Below are 25,756 nucleotides of genomic sequence, written 5' to 3' on the forward strand. Positions count from 1 at the left end.
TGTGTGTACTCAATAGACAATGCAATCGGTTTCAAATTAATCACAAATGACTGAAGGATTCAATGTTCTTAAATTTTGTTTGGTAACTCTATTCTAACAAAACTCGTAGCAACTTAAAACAGACGATGGTTTTTTGATTCTGCACGATACCTACTTGTTCTTCCGTTTAGTTCCAGTTCAATTTTGGACGTCTCCCATCCGCATTCGCTGGTAGCTTGAGGAAGGGGGTTCAAAATGGCACATAACTTATTTCCCTTATCTGCACTTGTTGGAAGTTTTAATGGATAAACATGTACTCCCAACTTGTTAGTTTTCTTAGCTTTGAACAGGTTTCCGAAACTTTATGTAAAGCTGTAAGAGTTTGAATAAGTTGTGCAGAATACTGATCAATATAAGTATTCTTCAATATTTTTCGAATCGAATGAACATGTTGCTGATTTTGATCCACTACAATTTATACGTTTATTTTGAAATAAATTTGTGCCCACTTTCTCCAAGCTAGTAAGAACGAACTTTTCCAAATCAGTGTCATCTTGGAAAGTTAACCGTCGTCGTCGTTCTTGTAACAAATAAGAAACCCGAAGAACGATTACGACAACAAGGACAACGTCGGTTTCCATTCGATTGTTATGCTTCCTTCTGCCCTGGCCGAACTATGAGAAGACTTTCCCATTCGAGGGGGATTCGAGTCCTTCGCGACCATTACGATGTGAAAATGCCATTGATGGGCAGACCTCGAGTGATTGCCCAAACAGAAAAGGAAGAAGAAAATAGCTGCAATGGCGGGAAGAGCGGTTCACCCATTTTGGCGATGATTTGTCGGAATTGAAGTTTTTTCGACCGAACAAATGAATGAGAGTGCAATGAAATTTAATGTATTTGTGACTTCCAGCTGAGAACATCTTTTCATTGGATGACTCTTCAAGATGGCATTGGTTAGCGCGGTGCAGAAGAGCAAATTGACCGGAATGATTCGATCAATCGCTGTAGTAAAAATTGAAGGTTTTTTCTTTGTGTTCTTTTCGTTTCAGAACTGTTGATAAAATGCTCCCATCAGCAATGGCTACGACGTGCTATCAGCATGCAACACTAGTGCTACTATTACTATGCGTAGTCACATGTCCCACGGAGAGTCGATACCGGGAAAAGGATCCCAAGAAATCGAAATCTGCACAGCTGAGTCAGGTCCCTATCAGTGAAACGGTGCCTTCTCTGTTGAACCTATGTTCTGGAGATCGAGAAATGAAAATAGTGTGCCACTGTAGTCCAGACGACCCTCATGTAAAAGCTCAAAAAGCCAACTGCTGGATATTCAGCAAAGACCTATCACGGAAGGATCCCAATTGGTTGGCATTCCAAACTCAAACGACGGTAGAACAACTAAAGATAACAGTTCAAAAGATTGGCAACCTAACCTACATACCTTCAGATGTTCTGATAACGCTCAAATATCTTAAACAACTTACAATAGAATACGGAATGATAACTAATCTGTCAGAGTACGCGTTCGGTAATCTAACAGAGCTGCGAAACCTTACGCTTCACAAGAATCAGATCCGACTGATACATCCATTTGCATTCGCCAACCATCCATTCCTAGAGGAGATCAACCTGGAGCGGAACGAAATCGTTGACCTAGACAAAACAGCCCTGGTGAACTTGCCACAGTTGAAAAAACTCAATTTGGACTTCAACAATCTGACGATCCTACATGCGGACGCATTCGTATTCCTAACCAACTTGGAAGAACTGAACGTAGAATCCAACCAAGTGTCGCTGCTTACACGGGAAAGCTTCAAAGGACTGGGAAATCTGCGGTTCCTGAAGCTGTCGGCGAACAACATCGGCTACATTGGCGATACTGTATTCGCAGAACTGTGGAGTCTGCAGGAGCTGTACCTGGACAGTAATCATATTGAGGTAAGAGATGGGACCGCAACAGTAAGCACTCTTCTAACGCAATTCTCGGTTTGCTCTCTCTCCATTCCAGAAAGTATCGGCTCGTGCCTTCGATGGATTGAACAATCTGCGGACGCTGAATTTGGAAAACAATCGACTGACTCGGCTGGAGCGAGGCATTTTCACCGGAGTGCCAGCCGTTCTGACGTTAAATCTCAACTCGAACCAGCTGGAAACGATCACCTACTACAATTTTCTGCCCCTGATGGATAACTTCGTCAACAGTTCGGCGGTGCTGTATGTGAGAGGTGAGTTCATGAAAGCCTATGATATATTGAAACTTCCAATTCCATAAAAATACGAAGTTAGTTTACGTACCGTCATCTAGGGTAGAATAGATAATTTTTGTTTTGTTTTTCTTAAATATTTCGTTTGAAAATTCCTATCTTGCAAGTTTTTTTTTTTAAACAAGACTGGCACTCTTCGCTTGAGACTATATATGTACCGTAAAACGGGGTATCTTTGATAATGCGGGTAACTTTGATAGTGCGTTACCCACCACATACTAAACGAAATGTCATAATTTCTATTAATCAGTTAAGCAAAGCGAATGCAAAACTAAAGAATATTAGTACGACACTTCATGTAAGAGCAGTTTTAATTTGAATCAAGAACAGTTGAGGCTTTTTATATAAATATTAAAAATTGACACAATTTTAGCATTTTCGAAAGGCTTACAAACAATCTGTTCTACGATCACTATTTGATGTAGTTTTGAATATTTGGCCAATTACACTACCCGCCATAAGTATGGAATCGCATCATCTAGTATTGCAACACCTCAATTGAATATTGCAGCACCCCAAAAAGTTTAGCATCACCCGTAAGCTATTACACTAATGACGCAATATCTTGGAAACCTTACTTTCTAGAAAGCTGCGATCTTCAGCAAAGTTGTTCAGAAGCCTTACGGCGTTCATCAGCTGACATTTTTAATGCGCCATTTTGCCGCTACGTGGAGCTAGTGTGCATGTAATTTGGTCATATTTTAGACGGCTCTAGCTCATGAACCTGGCCACTTAGAATGTTCGTGTCTTCAGCAAAGTTGTTCAGAAGCTTAAAAGCTATCTGTTGCAGCACTGATTGGTTAGCAATTTTGCCGCTACGTGGCGCTAGTGTGCATGTAAATTGGTCATATTTTAGACGGCTCTAGCTCATGAACCTGACCACTTAGAATGTTCGTGTCTTCAGCAAAGTAGTTCAGAAGCTTAAAAGCAATCTGAGGCAGCATTGATTGGTTAGCAATTTTGCCGCTACGTGGCGCTAGTGTGCATGTAAATTGATCATATTCTAGCAGGCTCTAGCTCATGAACCTGACAACTTAGAATGTTCGTGTTTTCAGCAAAGTTGTTCAGAAGCTTAAAAGCAATCTGAGGCAGCACTGATTGGTTAGCAATTTTGCCGCTACGTGGCGCTAGTGTGCATGTAAATTGGTCATATTTTAGACGGCTCTAGCTCATGAACCTGACCACTTAGAATGTTCGTGTCTTCAGCAAAGTAGTTCAGAAGCTTAAAAGCAATCTGAGGCAGCACTGATTGGTTAGCAATTTTGCCGCTACGTGGCGCTAGTGTGCATGTAAATTGATCATATTCTAGCAGGCTCTAGCAGAACCTGACAACTTAGAATGTTCGTGTTTTTAGCAAAGTTGTTCAGAAGCTTAAAAGCAATCTGAGGCAGCACTGATTGGTTAGCAATTTTGCCGCTACGTGGCGCTAGTGTGCATGTAAATTGGTCATATTTTAGACGGCTCTAGCTCATGAACCTGACCACTTAGAATGTTCGTGTCTTCAGCAAAGTTGTTCAGAAGCTTAAAAGCAATCTGAGACAGCATTGATTGGTTAGCAATTTTGCCACTACGTGGCGCTAGTGTGCATGTAAATTGGTCATATTTTAGACGGCTCTAGCTCATGAACCTGACCACTTAGAATGTTCGTGTCTACAGCAAAGTTGTTCAGAAGCTCAAAAGCAATCTGAGGCAGCACTGATTGGTTAGCAATTTTGCCGCTACGTGGCGCTAGTGTGCATGTAAATTGGTCATATTTTAGACGTCTCTGGCTCATGAACCTGACCACTTACCTGACTCAGAAGCTTAAAAGCAATGTGAAACAGCACTGATTGGTTAGCAATTTTGCCGCTACGTGGCGCTAGTGTGCATGTAAATTGGTCATATTTTAGACGGCTCTAGCTCATGAACCTGACCACTTAGAATGTTCGTGTTTTCAGCAGAGTTGGTCAGAAGCTTTAAAGGAATGTGAGGCAGCACTGATTGGTTATCAATTTTGCCGCTGTACCTCGAATTTCTCCAGAGATTCCTCAACAAAATTTAAAGGTGTTTTCTAGAGGTGAATCTAAAAATTTTTCCATTAAAACTCAATTCAATATGCCAAATATTAAACGAGTTATGTACAGCGATCTCAAGTATCATAAAACTGTGTTTCGTTACTTAGCAACTTGGCAACTCGCTAGTTAAATCATTCTTAAAATTAAAAAAAACGGGATTCATACAGCCGAGTTTATGACACAAAAACATGTGTGTAGGTTCATTCATGAATTCCTCCGAGAATTTCTCTCAATACTATTTCAAAACTTAATCTATGGATTCCTGTTGAAACTTTTCATTCAAAAATTTCCAAACAGTAATTTCATAAATTGTTCCTGAAACATACTGGGTACACCGAAAGGATTTTGCGTCTAAATTAAAATTGATTTTTGCTTGAACTTGAACTCGAGCACAAACTTCACTCAAAATTCTAATAGAATATTTTTATTTTTCAATTAATTACTTCAATAATTATCTTCTTTTAGTCCTTGTTGAATTCATTCCATTTTTATCTTCAGTATGTCTCGAGATAAACTTCAAAATTTGCTCACGAGATTTTCAGGAACTTGACTAGGAATTTCACCAAAATCATTTTGAAGCATTAAATCATCCCTTAGGTATAGGAATAATTTATGTGATTTATTCACAACTTCATGTGATGTAATTTATGAATACTTCTGCGCTAAGAACCCAGCAAAAAAAATCCATGAAAACTAAAGAAAATTTCTTGGTTTTCATACAGTAAGAAATATTTTTACACACATTCCATTTCCAAACATTGAGTTTTAAAACAATATTTAGGAAAAATTATGTGAAAACTCTGTATGAAACATTCTTTGAATTATACTAAAATGGATTCCAAGAAGAGCTTCGAGGCAAATATTTATGCTATTTCGAAAGAGTTCCTAAATCAAGAGGAATTTTAATATGAACTTTTTTAGGAATTCCTGTATTCTGTGAGAAATTTTTAGATAATTCATCGATCATGTATAACTAGGAACTCAGGTTGATTCCATTTGTTTTACTGGACAAAGCAAAATTGGCGATCAAAGGGACCACAACGAATCGAATCTTTGGAATTTTTCCAATAGGTAAATCTGCAAGACTTTAAATAGACGCGTCACTCAACATTGAAATAAGACGCGTTTAGGACTTTACTTAGCTTACTGTGAAAAAAATACGGTGGGTATCTTGTATAGTTTTATGTTTCATGCAAAAAGAGTGTAATGTATAATGATCGTTTTGTCGTAAAAATCATGAATGAAATGTTAAGAATCGATCTTCTCAAGCCCCCCCCCCCCTGATGAAAAAACCTGGCTACGCCAATGGTCATCGACCCCTGAGGGTCCGTTCAAATATTACTTAACGCAACAGGGGAGGGAGGGGGTCTTACATAGTGTTACGGTTCAAAGAAAAATTTAAAATTTTCTATACAAAAGTTGTTACGTGGAGGTGAAAGGGGGTCAAAAATTGACAAATTTTGCGTTACGTAATTTTTTAATTAACTCTTAAAAGTCCATGCAAGTTCTTAACGCGGTTCACAAGCAATCTTGAACACGTCGAAATTTGAAAAACAGGAACTTAATAAAATGACCCGATTTTGTCAGGTTCCCCATTTTGTCAGCCTAAAATTCATCGAGGGGCTGATAAAATTGGGTCCTCACTGTATTATATTCCACAATGTTTTGAATTATGTCTAAGTAAACAGGTTCTTAGAAAATGCCTTCTTCTAAATATTTGCTGAAGATACGATCATTCTAGGTGGTCAAGATCATGTGCTAGAGCCCGCGAAAATATAACCAAATCTACCTGCACATCTGAGAGAGAGGAGACAGATGGCTTAGATTGCGAGTTCCCAAAAGACAAGGGAACCTGTCATAAACTGACACTGGAAAACCACACATCTGTAGAGCAAAGCGTAAAATACCGTAAGAATTTAGGTAAAGGTAATTAAACTTTCTAGGTGTTTTTCGATGACTGCACATTTTAAAAAGTTAAATACTTAAATATAGTCCTGTGTTGGCAAACTGCTATTGATTTTTTTATTCATACCTTTTTCACAGTGAACAACAATGAGTTAATGATTTTGACCAAAATAAGATCATTAGACCGTTGTGCACTACCCAAGAACTAAAGAAAGAAGTCTAAGAAGGCAAGAAAACATGCCAACTGTCAGTGAGCTGTCTCCTCTCTCAGCTGTACGCTAGCACCACATAGCGGCAAAATTGCTAACCAATCAGTGCTGCCTCACATTGCTTTTAAGCTTCTGAACAACTTTGCTGTAGACACGAACATTCTAAGTGGTCAGGTTCATGAGCTAGATCCTGCTAGAATATGATCAAATGACATATACACTAGCGCCACGTAGCGGCAAAATTGCTAACCAATCAGTGCTGCCTCAGATAGCTTTTAATCTTCTGAACAAATTTGCTGAAGACACGAACATTCTAAGTGGTCAGGTTCATGAGCTAGAGCCATCTAAAATATGACCAATTTACAGGCACACTAGCGCCACGTAGCGGCGAAATTGCTAACCAATCAGTGCTGCCTCAGATAGCTTTTAATCTTCTGAACAACTTTGCTGAAGACACGAACATTCTAAGTGGTCAGGATCATGAGCTAGAGCCGTCTAAAATATGACCAATTTACATGCACACTAGCGCCACGTAGCGGCAAAATTGCTAACCAATCAGTGCTGTTTCACATTGCTTTTAAGATTTTGAACAACTTTGCTGAAGACACGAACATTCTAAGTGGTCAGGTTCATGAGCCAGAGCCGTCTAAAATATGACCAATTTACATGCACACTAGCGCCACGTAGCGGCAAAATGGCACATTAAAAATGTCAGCTGATGAACGCCGTAAGGCTTCTGAACAACTTTGCTGAAGACCGCAGCTTTCTAGAAAGTAAGGTTTCCAAGATATTGCGTCATTAGTGTAATAGCTTACGGGTGATGCTAAACTTTTTGGGGGGTGCTGCAATATTCAATTGAGGTGTTGCAATACTAGATGATGCGATTCCATACTTATGGCGGGTAGTGTATATTTGACAGCCTAATTATCATAGAACTTGAATACGGTCTCAAATCTCTTAGCGAAAAGCATTTTCACCTATTGGGACTATATTTGTAATCTAAGTCAGAAATTTCCATATAACGTTAAACGCCTAGAGGTATGCAATGCCCTACAAATGTTCGTTATTCATTCAATTTTGTTCGATTCATACTCCATTATCAAAGTTACCCCAAAACAGAAAACCAACTTTCGATTATATGAAAAATTATATCTCCATTCAAAATAAATCTTTTGGCAATCTATCGACTGCAATCGATAGTTAGGATGCCAGTACTTGTTTGCAAAATATAAATTATAATTCTTTAAAACAGCTTGCATAAATATTCAAGTTTTTTTTTTCGAGAAATCTATCAAAGTTACCCCGTTTTACGGTACTGCATTTTCTTTCTTAAAAGTTTTAAGCATGTGTAAAATAATGTTTCAAGCGGTTTCAATCATTCAAGCATTCGACGCCGAAAGTCACCCAGAAGCTCGCGAAGAAGTCGTTTGGATTTGGAGCTTCCACCATATTTCTTCGCATGGTTTGAATGCTCTCGGCAAGTGCATATGTGATTGTTAGTAGTTTTGATTTCTGTGGCAGCGGGGGTGAATATTTCTACCGCAATAATCGTAGTGAGGAAGAGCAGAACTTTCAGAATTCAAGTATCAGAAGAAATGGATATTGATGAGAAATTCCAATTACAATTTGCACGAAGTATTCCGACAAAGCTCTCAAATTATGAGGGATCTCTGTCGGGGATTGTTCTGAACAGTCATTAATATGGCTATAATAGCGATATAATGGCCATGACAATTGCTTCAAAGATTCTATCCAGAGTCTTTAGAGGTTTCCTCTGGTTATTCTACTTTGAAGTCTTTCCAGGAAACCATTGGTTGTACTCGGGATTCCACCAGAAATTCTTCATGGAATTCTACCAGGGATTTTATCAACAATTCGTCTGAAAGTTTATCCACAGTTTTACTCAAAAATTCTTCAGGTGGTTTTCTTCCAGAAATTCCTTCAAAGGTTCCTCTACTAATTATTCAGGATTCCACAAAAAAAAAATCCTGAAGTGATTTCTTCAGTAGTTTTTCAGAGTTTACTCAAAGGCTGGCACCAAGAATTCTTCCAGAGAGTGATTCTTCAAATATTCCTTAAGGAATTCCTCAAAAGTTATATCCAAGGATTCTATCATTATTCGGGAATCACATAACGAATTCTTTCAGATGCTTCTCAATAAATATATCACCAAAAATTCCCCAAGGACCAGAACTTTTTTCAAGGCTTCTCCTAGGACTCATCCTTAAATTCCATCAGCAGTTGCTTAAGAAAATCCAAAAGGATTTTTCCTACAGGGATTTATGCAAAAACTTTCCAAGGAATTTATTCAGTGATTCATCCAATGCTTCCTTCAAGAATTCCACCAAAATATCCTCCAAAGATTTATTTATTCCTCCAGCAAAACTTCAAGAATTTCTATACAAATTCTAAAGATTTCTCTAGAAATTATTAGGGAGATTACTCAATGAATTTCTCCAGGGAATTCTCTGGTGATTCCTTCAAGGATTTCACAATAAATTGTTCCTTGAATTTTTCCAGAAATTTTCCAAAAAATCCTTCAATGGATTCAACCTGAAGACATTCAGAGAAATGTTTTGTTTAATCCACTGAGTAAGTATCAGTGGAATCCCTGGAAAAATAATCTTTTGGAATTTTGTAGCTGCCATCCTAATAGAATACCTAGAGTAGAAGAGAAAGGAAGAATTTCCTGTTCAATCCTTCGTCGAATTCCTGGTCGATTATCTCGCGGAAATATTGGTGTTTTTTTTAGAAAAAACATCTTGTGAGCTTGAGGATGTTTATTGGTTAATACCCTGGAGGAATTTCTGATAAACCCAAACAATTCTTTGAAGAGAAATCCTAGTCAAACTGTTGAATTATTTTCTGGTAGAACTTCTGACGAAGCTGAGGTAGCTGTGTTTTTCTGGTGGTAATTCTAGCGAAACTCTGGTGATTTTCTCAGTGTTAACCCTGGATGCACTCCTGACGACATTCCTTTCAAAAATGGTGAAATAGTTAGAGACAGTACTGGTGAAGTCAATGAAGGAACCGCTGATGGAATTTTTATAGGATTATTAGAGATTATCTTGGTAGAACCCTTGGAGGATTTTTTCCAAAATGTTTCGGAAGAACCACTAGAGGATTTTTTTAATTCCCGGTAAATCACCGGAACATATTGGTGAAGTTCCGGAAATTTTTTTAATGAAATTTCCATAAGAATTTCAGTTGAAATCCTTGCAAATTTTCCTGGTGGAAATCATGGAAAATTACCTGGGCAAATTCCAGATGCAATCCATAGATGAACTTCTGGTGAAATCCTTAGAGAAATCTCTGGAGGATTTTTAAGTGGAATCCTTAGAGATAATCCTAGCGGAATTATCGATGGAGTTTCTGGTGGAATTACTGAAGGAATTCTCAGAAAAATCCCTGAAGGAGTTCCGTTTTTGAATCCTATGAGGAACTCCTCATAGAGTCACTGGAGGTTATACTGGGTTATTCCCAAATTACTTGTGAAATCTATATAAGAAATTTTTGGTAAAATTTTTGGATGAAATCCTGAAAACCCCCAAGAATTCCTGGAGATGTTCCGTGAGAAATTCCTTGAGATATCCCGGAAGGAATTTCTAGAGTGATTCCGGTGATAACATCCTTATAAGATGTTTCTGGTAAAATCTCAGGAGGAACTCCTGATAACCCTTGACGATGCTTGGAGATATTAATTCCTTGAAGAATTTTTGGAGGCATCCCTTGATTGATTACGGATGAACTCATTTGAAGAATTCCTGGACGAATTCGTTGAAAAATTCTCTCAAAAAAAAAAAAAAAAATAAAAAAAGAAACCCCTGAACGAAAATTTTGGTAGAATAAATTAAATAAATCCATAAATTCCGGGAGGAATCCGTAGCAAATAGCTTGATGAAAGCTAGAATAACCCTGGAAAAATTCCTGAAGGAACCTTTGGAAGAATTCCTGATAGAATTTCTAACAGAATTTCTGATGGAATCCCAGAAGCTGTTCATGATGGAGTCCCTGCGAAAAAGCCTTTGATGGGACACCTGTTACGTTTGTAGAGCTGAAGGCCTATTTCTAGTTGAGTAGTTGGATAATTTTACACAATGTTTTTATTCGAAAATTTCCAAATTTTGATTTTTAACGTTAAGTAACAAATGGATGCCGCCTAGACGGTTTATGTTTCTTTGAGGTCTGTTCGAGAATAAACTTCATTTGATATCTATTGAGATAACTTAAGATTGTGGATAGTACTGAAGTCCTATCCATAAATCAAATGACCTTATGCCAAATGACCCAGACCCCCATCAAACACTACCTCAGCACCAACACCACTAGGCCTACCTCTATCTCTACCTGCAACCATGTACTTCGTTTTGGTAGAATTAATGGCCAGGCCTATCCTCGCTGTCTCCCTTTTCAAAGGCTCGAAGGCCTCCTCCACTGACCTGTGGTCAGGCTTTATTTTGCTCATCTTGATCTGATAGATGGAGCGACCTCGTACGCTCACAACAATTATGAGTCAGCATTCGATGTTGGTTGTATAATCCGTGGCTGAGAGAGTGGAGAGAAACGTGGGTTCTATCCAAACGCACATCTTCCATTTGACAGCTCTAGCTTACTGCAAAGCTCTGCAAACACATCATCATTGCTTTTGGGATGAACTGAGGTTGGTTTCTCCGTCAACGCAAGAGCATGATTTCGCTTTCGTTTTTGCCCTTTTGGCCAAAGAGCTACAAAGAGACAACGAAGAGCTATCTGGAAATGCTCTTCCCCGAACTGAGAAATGGGAAAAAATGCTCTCCCCCTAACCTAGAAAGGGAGAAAATAATCTCTTTCTCTTTTAAGCACTAAGGTTGTCAGAACAAACTCTTTACCACTGTGGGAATGAAAATAAGCAAACAGAAACGTGTAAACTCTTCATCCCACAGAGCTTGTACGCTCAGTTTGTGTGGGTAAAATCGCTTCTCTTTTGCAGTTGATCATTAAAAGAGGGGGAAGGAGGATAAGTCAAGAACAGAGAAGAAGCCTGCCTGTGATCGATTCCAATAAAATCGATAGTGCCGTTTCTCTGCACGCCAGATCTCCTAATAGCACCCTAGCATGCAATGTTGAACAGTAAATTCGAAAGAGCATCTCTCTGCTTCAATCTGTCTAACGTCACAAACAAGGTGGACACCTCATTTGCAATCCTACACTTGAGTTCGAACCATCCAGCGTTACATGTACCAGCCTAATAAGTTTCGCCGGAAAACCATGTTCATAAATTATCTGCCACAGCTATTTTTTTTTCTCTAAATCGTACGCTGCCTTGAAATCAATTAACAGATGGTGGGTCTGCAAGTTATACTCCCGAAATTTATCTAAGATCATTCGAATGGTAAATTAAGGTTTAATTGTCTGATGGAAAACATCTAAATATGGTTTCAATAGCCCACATGAAATATCCAGCACATCAATTTAAGTTCCATTACTTTTGATTTGCCAGCAATCAGTGGCAATCTTCAGACGAGCATCAATCTCGGTATCAGTTATCTCAAGTTTTTGCTCACAAGGCTTAACTTGGAACCCTCTCAACACAATACGTTCTTCCTCGAATCAACTTCAAGACCATTTCGAGCTTTACCTTCACTTCGGGTAGTTCAATTTCACCTTATCCAATGTGTATGCCACTTGACGTCGCACTCCAAGGCATTCTTCGGCAACTCCTCATCTCACCAACCGGAGGTTAAAATCCCTTTCAATTCGTTTTTTTTTCTGTTCATTTTTTCCCTCCACCCGGTTTCATTCTTCAAACAGTTGTTAGTTCATAGCGAACGTTTCGTCGCCACACAATGGTTCAGGTTTAATAAATCATAGAAAAAATTCCAAATTTCTATATTTTACTATTAAAGGCCTATAAAAGAGTTTTGGAACACGACTCAAGCATATATTAGGTTTTGGACATGTGCAGCAATTTATCGTCTGGACATGTTAAAATATATGTTTCTTTTTAAATTGTCACTTGTTTAACTTTGCCTTTCAACTTTAAGAAATGACAACTTTTTGCAAAGCTAGACCTCTGTGCGCCACTCAGGAAGTGAGGTGTGAAGTTAATTTTCCGGCCAACCATTCCAGCACTACGGCTGACTGAGATTCCAAGGTGTGTTTTTTTCTTACTCCAATTGTACTTCGTCGCTCCGTCGTTCTTTTCCAATTTACTCGAGTCAAAAATCTGGAAGGGAGCAGACGTGGGTGCATTCCGAATCGGGCAAAGCGGGTTTGATGGATGGAGAAGTCAGAAAATTTCAAGCTCTTTAGGTTGGCCTTTGACGCCTTGGGTTGTTTGATTTTCCTCTTTTTTTGGGAACAGGATTTTTCCTTTCAATTAGGAAAGTAACTTGTTTACCTGCTGTCTTATTCAAAGAGATTTATTCAGTACTTATTGTGAGAAGGTTTGTTAATTGTTTGCCAGGTTCATTTCATTCAGTGTTTTTGATCAGTGGATTGGAAGCTTCAGTAAACAGAAACCTGTTTGGATAAAGTGTTTTTCAGAAAAATTATCGTCATCCTTTGTGTTTTGAGCAACTGAATTGGATTTGGATTGGATTTGGATTGGATTTGGATTGGATTTGGATTGGATTGATTGGATTTGGATTGGATTTGGATTGGATTTGGATTGGATTGGATTTGGATTGGATTTGGATTGATTTGGATTTGGATTGGATTTGGATTGGATTGGATTGATTGGATTGGATTTGGATTGGATTGATTGAATTTGGATGGATTTGGATTGGATTTGGATTGGATTTGGATTGGATTTGGATTGGATTTGGATTGGATTTGGATTGGATTTGGATTGGATTTGGATTTGGATTTGGATTGGATTGGATTGGATTGGAATTTGATTGGATTTGGATTGGATTTGGATTGGATTTGGATGGATTTGGATTGGATTTGGATTGGGATTTGGATTGGATTTGGATTGGATTTGGATTTGGATTTGGATTGGATTTGGATTGGATTTGATTGGATTGGATTGGATTGGATTTGGATTGGATTTGGATTGGATTTGGATTGGATTTGGATTGGATTTGGATTGGATTGGATTGGATTGGATGGATTGGATTGGATTTGGATTGGATTTGGATTGGATTGGATTGGATTTGGATTGATTTGGATTGGATTTTGGATTGGATTTGGATTGGATTTGGATTGGATTTGGATTGGATTTGGATTGGATTTGGATTGGATTTGGATTGGATTTGATTGGATTTGGATTGGATTGTTGGAATTGGATTTGGATTGGATTTGGATTGGATTTGGATTGGATTTGGATTGGATTGGATTGGATTTGGATTGGATTTGGATTGGATTTGGATTGGATTGGATTGGATTTGGATTGGATTTGGATTGGATTTGGATTGGATTTGGGATTGGATTGGATTGGATTTGGATTTGGATGGATTTGGATTGGATTTGGATTGGATTTGGATTGGATTTGGATTGGATTTGGATTGGATTTGGATTGGATTTGATTGGATTGGATTGGATTTGGATGTTGGATTGATTGGATGATTGGGGATTTGGATTTGGATTGATTTGGATTGGATTTGGATTGGATTTGGATTGATTTGGATTGGATTTGGATTGGATTTGGATTGGATTTGGATTGGATTTGGATTGATTTTGGATTGGATTTGGATTGGATTTGGATTGGATTTGGATTGGATTTGGATTGGATTTGGTGGATTTGGATTGGTTGGATTGGATTTGGTGATTTTGGATTTGGATTGGATTTGGATTGGATTTGGATTGGATTTGATTTGGATTGGATTTGGATTGGATTTTGGATTGGATTTGGATTGGATTTGGATTGGATTTGGATTGGATTTGGATTGGATTTGGATTGGATTTGGATTGGATTTGGATTGGATTTGGATTGGATTTGGATTGGATTTGGATTGGATTTGGATTGGATTTGGATTGGATTTGGATTGGATTTGGATTGGATTTGGATTGGATTTGGATTGGATTTGGGATTGGATTTGGTTGGATTGGATGGATTTGGATTGGATTTGGATTGGATTTGGATTGGATTTGGATTGGATTTGGATTGGATTTGGATTGGATTTGGATTGGATTTGGATTGGATTTGGATTGGATTTGGATTGGATTTGGATTGGATTTGGATTGGATTTGGATTGGATTTGGATTGGATTTGGATTGGATTTGGATTGGATTTGGATTGGATTTGGATTGGATTTGGATTGGATTTGGATTGGATTTGGATTGGATTTGGATTGGATTTGGATTGGATTTGGATGGATTTGGATTGGATTTGGATTGGATTTGGATTGGATTTTGTGGATGGATTTGGATTGGATTTGGATTGGATTTGGATTGGATTTGGATTGGATTTGGATTGGATTTTGGATTGGATTTGGATTGGATTTGGATTGGATTTGGATTGGATTTGGATTGGATTTGGATTGGATTTGGATTGGATTTGGATTGGATTTGGATTGGATTTGGATGGATTTGGATTTGGATTTGGATTGGATTTGGATTGGATTGGATTGGATTTTGGATTGATTTGGATTGGATTTGGATTGGATTTGGATTGGATTTGGATTGGATTTGGATTGGATTTGGATTGGATTGGATTGGATTTGGATTTGGATTGGATTGGATTGGATTTTGGATTGGATTTGGATTGGATTTGGATTGGATTTGGATTGGATTTGGAATTGGATTGGATTGGATTTGGATTGGATTTGGATTGGATTTGGATTGGATTTGGATTGGATTTGGATTGGATTTGGAATTTGGATTGGATTGGATTGGATTTGGATTGGATTTGGATTGGATTTGGATTGGATTTGGATTGGATTTGGATTGGATTTGGATTGGATTTGGATTGGATTTGGATTGGATTTGGATTGGATTTGGATTGGATTTGGATTGGATTTGGATTGGATTTGGATTGGATTTGATTGGATTGGATTGGATTTGGATTGATTTGGATTGGATTTGGATTGGATTTGGATTGGATTTGGATTGGATTTGGATTGGATTTGGATTGGATTTGGATTGGATTGGATTGGATTTGGATTGGATTTGGATTGGATTTGGATTGGATTTGGATTGGATTGGATTGGATTTGGATTGGATTTGGATTGGATTTGGATTGGATTTGGATTGGATTTGGATTGGATTTGGATTGGATTTGGATTGGATTTGGATTGGATTTGGATTGGATTTGGATTGGATTTGGATGGATTTGGATTGGATTTGGATTGGATTTGGATTGGATTTGGATTGGATTTGGATTGGATTTGGATTGGATTTGGATTGGATTTGGATTGGATTTGGATTGGATTTGGATTGGATTTGGATTGGATTTGGATTGGATTTGGATTGGATTTGGATTGGATTTGGATTGGATTGATTTGGATTGGATTTGGATTGATTTGGATTGGATTTGGATTGGATTTGATTGATTTGGATTGGATTTGGATTGGATTTGATTGGATTTGGATTGGATTTGGATTGGATTTGGATTGGTGATTGGATTTGGATTGGATTTGGATTGGATTTGGATTTGGATTTGGATTTGGATTTGGATTGGATTTGGATTGGATTTTGGATTTGGATTGGATTTGGATTGGATTTGGATTGGATTTGGATGGATTTGGATTGGATTTGGATTGGATTTGGATTGGATTTGGATTTGGATTGATTGGATTGGATTTGGATTGGATTGGTGGATTGGATTTGGATTGGATTTGGATTGGATTTGGATTGGATTTGGATTGGATTTGGATTGGATTTGGATTGGATTTGGATTGGATTTGGATTGGATTTGGATTGGATTTGGATTGGATTTGGATTGGATTTGGATTGGATTGGATGGATTTGGATTGGATTTGTTGATTGGATTGGTTGGATTGGATTTGGATTGGATTTGGATTGGATTTGGATTGGATTTGGATTGGATTTGGATTGGATTTGGATTGGATTTGGATTGGATTTGGATTGGATTTGGATTGGATTTGGATTGGATTTGGATTGGATTTGGATTGGATTTGGATTGGATTTGGATTGGATTGGATTGGATTTGGATTGGATTTGGATTGGATTTGGATTGGATTTGGATTGGATTTGGATTGGATTTGGATTGGATTTGGATTGATTTGGATTGGATTTGGATTGGATTTGGATTGGATTTGGATTGGATTTGGATTGGATTTGGATTGGATTTGGATTGGATTTGGATTGGATTTGGATTGGATTTGGATTGGATTTGGATTGGATTTGGATTGGATTTGGATTGGATTTGGATTGGATTTGGATTGGATTTGGATTGGATTTGGATTGGATTTGGATTGGATTTGGATTGGATTTGGATTGGATTTGGATTGGATTTGGATTGGATTTGGATTGGATTTGGATTGGATTTGGATTGGATTTGGATTGGATTTGGATTGGATTTGGATTGGATTGGATTGGATTTGGATTGGATTTGGATTGGATTTGGATTGGATTGGGATTTGGATTGGATTTGTCTTCTGTCTGCTTGTCTTCTTGTCTTGTCTTTGTCTTCTTGTCTTCTTGTCTTCTTGTCTTCTTGTCTTCTTGTCTTCTTGTCTTCTTGTCTTCTTGTCTTCTTGTCTTCTTGTCTTCTTGTCTTCTTGTCTTCTTGTCTTCTTGTCTTCTTGTCTTCTTGTCTTCTTGTCTTCTTGTCTTCTTGTCTTCTTGTCTTCTTGTCTTCTTGTCTTCTTGTCTTCTTGTCTTCTTGTCTTCTTGTCTTCTTGTCTTCTTGTCTTCTTGTCTTCTTGTCTTCTTGTCTTCTTGTCTTCTTGTCTTCTTGTCTTCTTGTCTTCTTGTCTTCTTGTCTTCTTGTCTTCTTGTCTTCTTGTCTTCTTGTCTTCTTGTCTTCTTGTCTTCTTGTCTTCTTGTCTTCTTGTCTTCTTGTCTTCTTGTCTTCTTGTCTTCTTGTCTTCTTGTCTTCTTGTCTTCTTGTCTTCTTGTCTTCTTGTCTTCTTGTCTTCTTGTCTTCTTGTCTTCTTGTCTTCTTGTCTTCTTGTCTTCTTGTCTTCTTGTCTTCTTGTCTTCTTGTCTTCTTGTCTTCTTGTCTTCTTGTCTTCTTGTCTTCTTGTCTTCTTGTCTTCTTGTCTTCTTGTCTTCTTGTCTTCTTGTCTTCTTGTCTTCTTGTCTTCTTGTCTTCTTGTCTTCTTGTCTTCTTGTCTTCTTGTCTTCTTGTCTTCTTGTCTTCTTGTCTTCTTGTCTTCTTGTCTTCTTGTCTTCTTGTCTTCTTGTCTTCTTGTCTTCTTGTCTTCTTGTCTTCTTGTTTCTTGTCTTCTTGTCTTCTTGTCTTCTTGTCTTCTTGTCTTCTTGTCTTCTTGTCTTCTTGTCTTCTTGTCTTCTTTGTCTTCTTGTCTTCTTGTCTTCTTGTCTTCTTGTCTTCTTGTCTTCTTGTCTTCTTGTCTTCTTGTCTTCTTGTCTTCTTGTCTTCTTGTCTTCTTGTCTTCTTGTCTTCTTGTCTTCTTGTCTTCTTGTCTTCTTGTCTTCTTGTTCTTTGGCAATTCTAAAAGTTTAACCTAAGATTACTGCTGGCCAAAACCAAATTGATGAGGATATTTCACTATTTATTTTTCCACGTTAATCTCTGTTTATAAATTTAAACGTAATCTTCTCACATTGGTATTTAGCAAAACTCAATTATTACATTTCCAAAAGTCAAAGGATGATCGATTTTGATGCCATCCGTTTAAATACAACCAAAAACCTATTTCACATGCCAATAAAACTCAACGTAGACTGAAACTCCCATAACATTGACGTCAGAAAATTTCTACATTTGAACTTATGATCAATTTTTGCGCATATCTGATAACCTGCCATGTTGAGAAGAAAAACATTTATGGTTTTCCAATGAACCCATATGAGGCTATCCACGTGGGAACCCACACACGCCGCCAACCTCAAAGGTAGAGCAATAAAAGTCCAAAAGTTGTACGGCATAAAACAGGTCATAAAACAATTTTGAATTTTTATTACAAATTTTCAGCGCCAGCCAAACAACGATGCTCCCGAAACACGTGTCGCCCGCAAAGGGAATTGCCAAACGCCGAGCGGAACTGTCGCATCGTGGCACTCCTCCGACCCCAGGGTCTTGCTTCCCGAACAGGTGGAAGAAACAAGATTGTAACGTAATGTTGTTCTCTAATATGATCTTCTGATATCACCAGTTGTTATTATACAGTCAACTCTCCCTAACTCGATATTGAAGGGACCATCGAGTTAGGGAGGTATCGAGGTACAGAGCACAGAACCAATGCAACTGCGATCCAAGGGACCATCGAGTTAGCTATCAAAAACAACTTTTAATATGGTTCTCTAACTCGATATCGAGATACGGAATATCGAGTAAGGGAGAGTTAACTGTGAATGTATTGTTTGTTGAAAAAATAACAAAAATAACCTAACAGAGCATTATTATAAAATACATACCATATTTTTCTTTTAAAGATGTTACAAAACAACAACACTATTGCAAATTATAATACTTTTTAGTAACTCAAAATATAATGACAAATGATGATAGAAATCTGTTACTAAAATAAAGTAACATTAGAACAAAACCATCTTGATAGCAATATCATATCAACTTTTGTTATTTTGAACTGCTTTTGAAAAAAATGTGCAATATTCTTGTTTTGCGATTCTGATCGGGTCGAGGCCTGCCTTGTTTCCTTGAATCGCTCCAATTTGCGCCAAGACTGGCCGACAAAGGAAGCACTCCGAAAACAAAAGCTTACAGAACTGCCTTCTTTTATTAATTTCCATGAGGTGCAAAAAACAAACGGTTCAAACTGCGGCAAGCATTACCGGATTGGGTCCACGGGGCTTGGCGGTGTGGTTTTCCATGTTGGGGGAAGCTGCTCAAAACTCTCTTTCGGTGGGTTGGGACGGAGTAGGTGAGGTCGGTATATGAACAGCACAAAGGATAAGAAAATTGTTTGCTTCTCAGCCGTTCTGTTTGCAGTGCAGCAACCACACGGTGCTCTCTAGAACGTTATTATCAGAAAAAATCTGTTTCTTGGGATTTGTGGACATATACGATCAAAGGAGCGTAACTTAAAAATGGGCCCACTGATTTGCACTTAAGCTACATAACTATTTTGGTAAGCACTCATATTATGGAGATTTTTTTTTTCTGATAATAACGATCTCGAGAGCACCGTGGCACCAGAACTGGAAATTCGGGGTGGGAGGACATGCTTGGCTCGGGAAGATCCGGAATCGCTCTCCTTTGTAATATCGCACTGATGATGGTTGTAGCAGCGGGAGAAACATGCCCACAAACGCATGCAACCAACCAGCTCACAAAGACACACACACCGCTTCTTCCATTTTCTTGGCTGTCATTTCTCTTTATCTCAAGTAAGGATCTCCCAATCCACCCACGGCGGACGGTGTTATTATGGGTATTGTTTTCTTCGCCTTTTTTTTCTCGTCTCCTCTGCTTGCCTTGTTTGCAAGCTCCGGTTCTTCCCGGTACCTGGAGTTGTTATTAGGTACTCAAGTATTTTTTGCCCTCTTGGCTTGCGTAAATAAATAATTTGCAATTTAACTTGGGCAGCGCTCCGCGTGAGAGGCTGCGAGATGAAAAAGGTCTGGCATCGAACAAGTAAAAAGAAGTATTACAGGTTTTTCTGAAAGAAGGTTTTCCTCGAACCGGAGCGGAAAGGGAAAAGGGGTGATGGTGGGGGAATGCTGAGGAAGGATCTCTTACCTCTTGTTTGTTTGCTTGTTTGATTGTAATTTCCATGCGGGAAGCCGTGGCTGTTGAGCTCTATTGTGATGCGGTTAATTTTGCTTTTTCTGAAGTGAGATATTCCGAAGATATCCGTTGGTTTTTCTCGATAATAAAAGCAGTAAAATTCTAGCTTCACAGGTGAACAGATTGGATTATGCGAAAGATTTACGATTGCACGAGAAAAGTTACTAATTACTGGAAAAAGTCGTCATGATAGTTGTTGTACACTACCCCAACGGTGGACGTGCGACATTTAATTCTGCAATACAGAAAATATGCTCACTCAATCTGTTCGGTGAAAATAACTGGGTTTTTGAACTACCGAAAAAGTCAGTAAACTAAATATAAAATGTCTAAAATCAAAAAACAGAGATTTTTCACTGAAATTTTGCAGAGAGCTTTCTTTTTATATCATATGGACATCGATAAAAAATAAAACATGGTGAAATTTGCTTTTCAATTACTCGTGGTGACAGTTTTCATTTTACTGATTTTTTCGGTAGTTCCATAACAGTAAAATTTTAGCAACCCCAGTAATATAATCTAAGTGTGTGAAAGGGAGAGGGAGGAGAACAATATGAGCACGACAAGCTTGAGAGACTCCCTAGCGAATGAAGAAGACGTAACGAAAAATGTATTCAAGTTTCTACATGAAACAGGGCTTTACAAAATTTGTAATGAAACAAGAATTGTTTTATGAATTGTAAATTTAAATTCAGTTCAGTTCGACACGAATGCACCCTGGTGTAAAGTGTCGTTAATACACAAAAAAACTACTTCGCAAAGTATGACAGCACTTAACAAAGTAATGCAATACTTCTTGATATGTTTAACAATTTCTGATGAGCTGATGGTCGTGGGTTCGAATCCCAACGGTCGAGAACCTTCCCGGTTTGGTTTCCAGTACATTGAGTTTCTTTGTACCTGTCAAACGATATAAGAATGGCCTGAAAATTTGTGTGAAGATCAGAAGCTTGTACTAAAGATAAAGTTTCGATTTTCTGTTAATGATTGAATAGACACATCTAATATACTTGTTACATTTGGCTTTTTTTAATTTATTTTTTAAACATACTCCAAGTAAACCACATATTACATATTACAAACTATACCGTTAGTTAACAAATATATAAATATTCACCAAATATTTTTTTTTACTTTTTCTTTCTGATTCCATCTGAATTCTCTTATCCTTTTTTGAAATACAAACAGGCTTATTTTTGGATGTTTCTCTACACAGAATGCAATATAATGTACTGCTAACCAAGACACAGTTTTCTGACGAGGGCACTCTAAATCAAAATCCCAACTTATGATGTCTTCAAAATCATTGAATTGTACTTTCAATGTGTTATGCATAATACTACACACCCAGTCCCTCACTTCCTTCGAAGAGCTGCACATTTTAATACGATGCTCATTACTATCAATTACGTTGCATCCACATCGTTCACAGAAGGCATTTTCAACCCCACCGATACCGTATTGGACCTTTTTCAGTTTATTAACAATCAGATCGTTGAATAATTGAAACAATGCTGATTTATATTCAGCAAGAAGATAAGAATAACTTAAGATTTTCCATCTAGAAGCCCAAATTATTTGCGGATATAATGATTCCACAAGAGGTGTGAAACCTTGTGAACTGAGAAACGATCGATAAAGCAGTTTCACAGAATCGAGACCATTGTCCAATTGGGGTATAAGTGTTACCCATTCATTTCCATTCCGTGTTAATTTAGACATTTGCCTAAAATTTAAAAGATATTTTTCTCCAACTTCACAGTTCTCGTCATTGTTTTTAATGATATTCTAAACAAAAATGGCTTTACATTTTTCCGTTGGGTCTATCAAGCCAAGTCCACCACTATCAGTATCGCGATAAAGCTGTCGCCTCTCAACTCTAAAAATACAATTTTTCCATATGAAGTTTCCCACTATTGTTTTAATTTTGGCCAAATGGAGATTTTACACAGGAAAAATTTAGGCCAAATACCACAACTTCGATAAAACAAAAACGTTAACATACTTACCAAACTTTTTCCAATAAGCACATGTTGTGGAATGACACTTGCCAAATACGATGCCTTATTTCACCTAATAATTTTTCATAATTCGATTCAACAGTATCGTTCCAGGAGGATTTGAAAGTAACTCCAAGTAACCTCAAATTTTAAGTTTCTGGAACCTGGAATGGGCCACCACGACAGTTATTGATCCTTAAAAATTTTGATTTTTTCAGATTCAAGTTAATCTTCGAAAACTTTGATAAAATAGCTATGATTTTCAGCACGTTATCAAGCTCTTCCGAATTTCGAAGATAGATATTCACGTCATCCGCAAATGCGATCACTCTCAGGAATTTGTCATACACAAGTACCCCGAGCACGCTTTGATCAATCATCCGAATAAGAGGTTCCACATATAAAACAAATAACAACATGCTCAGAGGGCAGCCTTGTCTGACAGACGACCTAATTTGAATTTCCTGCGTCAGGAATCCGTTGAACAAAATCTTGGATGTTGCCTTTCCGTATAAACGCTGAATACATTGATTCAATTGGTCTGGAAAACCAAACTTTCCTAGAACTTTCCATAAAAAAAGCGTGGTCAACCTTATCGAAGGGTTTTTCCAAGTCGAGACTAAGGAGTAGACCTTTGAACCGTTTGCTTTCTGTAGCTTTAGTCATTATCCTACGCACATCTTTCAAGTTTTCAATACAGGATCGCCCTGGTATGCATGCACTTTGTCCGGGTCCTACGAGTTTCTCAACACTTATCTGCATTCTATTATAAATCATTTTGGTGAAGAGCTTGTAATCATTATTTAATAAGTTGATGGTGCGATGGTTGTCCAAATTTGTCAGATCTCCTTTTTTTGGAATCAAAGTAATAATTCCATCAGAAAAAACTTTTGGAGGTACAATCTGTCCACTCAAGTACGCGTTGTACAATCGCAAAAGTTCGTTTTTTTTTAAATTTCAAAGTTAGAGAGGTAAAACTCGTAGGTCAAACCATCAGGACCCGGCGATTTTTTCTTATTGTAAGCATTAAGAGTCCACAACAATTCATCCTCAGAAATTTCTTGCACCAAATCATCAACCTCTTCCGCAGGAAGAGTGTTAATGATTGAATTCAACTGATTTTCATATCTATTTAAGTCTGAGTCATCTATTGTACCTTTATACAACTTTGAAAAGTGGTCATGTACCAAAAAACCTCTCTTTGAGTTGTCTGTTTCAAGAGTATTTCCATTTTTTAGTCTCAACCCAAACACATTTGATCTGTGGATTCCTTTAGAAAGATGATAAATTGTTACTTTTTCGTCCTCCATTATTGCACTTGTAGAAATTTTGGCACTTAAATTCTGTAGTCTGCTCTGCTCTAGATCCATTAGCTTGGATTTGTTAATAGCAATTTCGTTGGTAACATCTTCTCCTGCAGTTTGTCTGTTGAAATACTCAAAAAGCTTGCTGGAAAGAACTGCTTTCGATGATGGGTTGGATTGGTTCAAATGCCAACTCTCCGATTTATAAAAACTTCTTGCTTTTAGTTTAAAGCAATAATGCCATCAAGCGCTAATATCTGACGTATAGGATGCCCTTTGCTTTAGTTTTTCACACTCAGCACGGAACCGGTTTCTGGTTTCTACACAATGTAAACAAAACTAGGATTAACTTTCCAATAGCCACGGCCACGTGATGATATCTGTTCTTTTGTAACTTTTAACGTTAAAATCACGTAATGGTGATCATAAAACACAAGTGGCAAAGTTTTGCAGTTGCTCACATTGCAAACAAACTCCTTCGGTATATATAAATCTAAACGTGAAGCTGATTGATTTCTATGAAAGGTGAAACGGTCTGATTTGAGCGATTTGGCTACATCTTTAAAAGAAAAAAGTTCAACTAAATTCTTCAACCCATTAGAAAAGTTTTTTGTCGACCCCAACGAATCTTTAGGATCCAAAATTCAATTGAAATCCCCTCCAAGCATCGTGAAAACAGTTCCTGGTTTGTTAAGGTGAACAGTAAATATTATATAGTTCACTCCATTTACAACTACTGATAAAATCCTACCAGATGGATCGAATATAAAATCCGAGTAGTTGAAGCTTTTTCTAATTAGAATTGCCGTCCCTTTCCTATCTACGCTTACGTTCACCAATGCATTGTGTGATGACACAAAAGCAAATCATTGTAGCTTACTTCCTGTAAGAACACAATATCAATATTGTGCTTGTAGATGAAATCTTTTAAAAGGCTCCTATTGACTGCTGTGTTAGTACTGTTAAGATTTATCGTTGCTACACGCTAACATAAAAGTACCCATTAATGGGTAAAATAATACCCATTTCCAAGAAAAGTGGTTTAACTCATTAAAAGAGTAAAGTCGATTTACTAATTAAAGAGTATTCGCATCGAACTTCAAATAATGGGTATTTTTCACTCTTGACCTCTAATATGAGCATGGGTAATAAAACCCCATTATTTTGAGAGCGATGCTGCAGATTGAGGTTATGGCAAAGGTTTTGAATTAAAATTTTCTGTATAATGAAGAAAAGCAAAAGAGAGTCAATGAAATACAACGTACATTTAGTTGACAAAAAAACAAAATGTTACTTATCATTTCGGTGATCATTTAGTAGATAATCGAGGTACTACGGGAATCGCTGCAGTCGGCAGTGAAATCAGCTGCTGTCGTCCAAAATTCTGCAATCAGAAAAACGATTTATAATGGATTCACTAACCGGAAAGTATCCACTGATATTACTTACGTGTCGGAAAATGGTACGTGCCATATTTTCTTTCTTTTAACCCCGAACAAATAAAATGAACATTAGTTTTTCACTAACACCGAGCGGTAGACAAATTCAATTGAAAATGGCCATATGCACTATCATGTGCTTTATTTACCCATTTATATTACCAAGAAGGATACTTCATAATGAGGTTAAAATACCCTTTTTTATGTCATTGAAAAGTACCCTTTTTCTGACAGTTCTATACTGACCATAAAAATGGGTAGAAGAAACCCATTTAATGAGTACTTTCAAGTTAGCGTGTGCTGAACAAATAAATTTCATTGTTAGTATAGATTAGCCGACTCTCTGTTGTTGGTTTTCTTTTTGGTCGTGACTGACCTTAACCTACGGTTCTGTGCTACTAGCAGTTTGCTATCGTCGGATGGTACGATGATTTGCTTCCTCGACACCGCATCAGACTCTGACGATTCAGAGTCCACGCGTTTCAGATTACGTGTACGTTTTTTGATTCATTTCCTTCCTCTATCGACTCTACCACAGCAGGCTTGCTGGGAGATTCACCGGCCGATGGTTCGGCTGGCACCACGACGCTGTTCACATTAGAGGCACCCAATAGTTCCTCCGGTTTACTGTCATTTTTGGTTAGCACCACCATACCCGGCATGGGATCTGATTGTGCCACGAGACCTTTGACGACAACGTTTGCAAAGGATCCTGTAGCCGGCTCGAGAAGGCGAGCGAACCAATCTGCTAGGGCGTTCGGGTTTGGAGAGAACAAGTAG

General features: G+C 37.8%; 1 protein-coding gene across 1 annotated transcript; it reads left to right on the forward strand.

Annotated features, from left to right (window-relative positions):
- Positions 1 to 1,036: 1,036 nt before the first annotated feature.
- On the forward strand, positions 1,037 to 25,756 carry LOC5567394 (connectin). Its single transcript, XM_021850685.1, has 3 exons — positions 1,037 to 1,920; positions 1,991 to 2,207; positions 25,515 to 25,756. The coding sequence occupies exons 1-3, from the start codon at positions 1,045 to 1,047 to the stop codon at positions 25,754 to 25,756; spliced, it is 1,335 nt and encodes a 444-aa protein (XP_021706377.1). The 5' UTR covers positions 1,037 to 1,044.

The sequence above is a fragment of the Aedes aegypti genome, chromosome 3 (assembly GCF_002204515.2).
Source record: "Aedes aegypti strain LVP_AGWG chromosome 3, AaegL5.0 Primary Assembly, whole genome shotgun sequence".
Taxonomy (NCBI): Eukaryota; Metazoa; Arthropoda; class Insecta; order Diptera; family Culicidae; genus Aedes; species Aedes aegypti.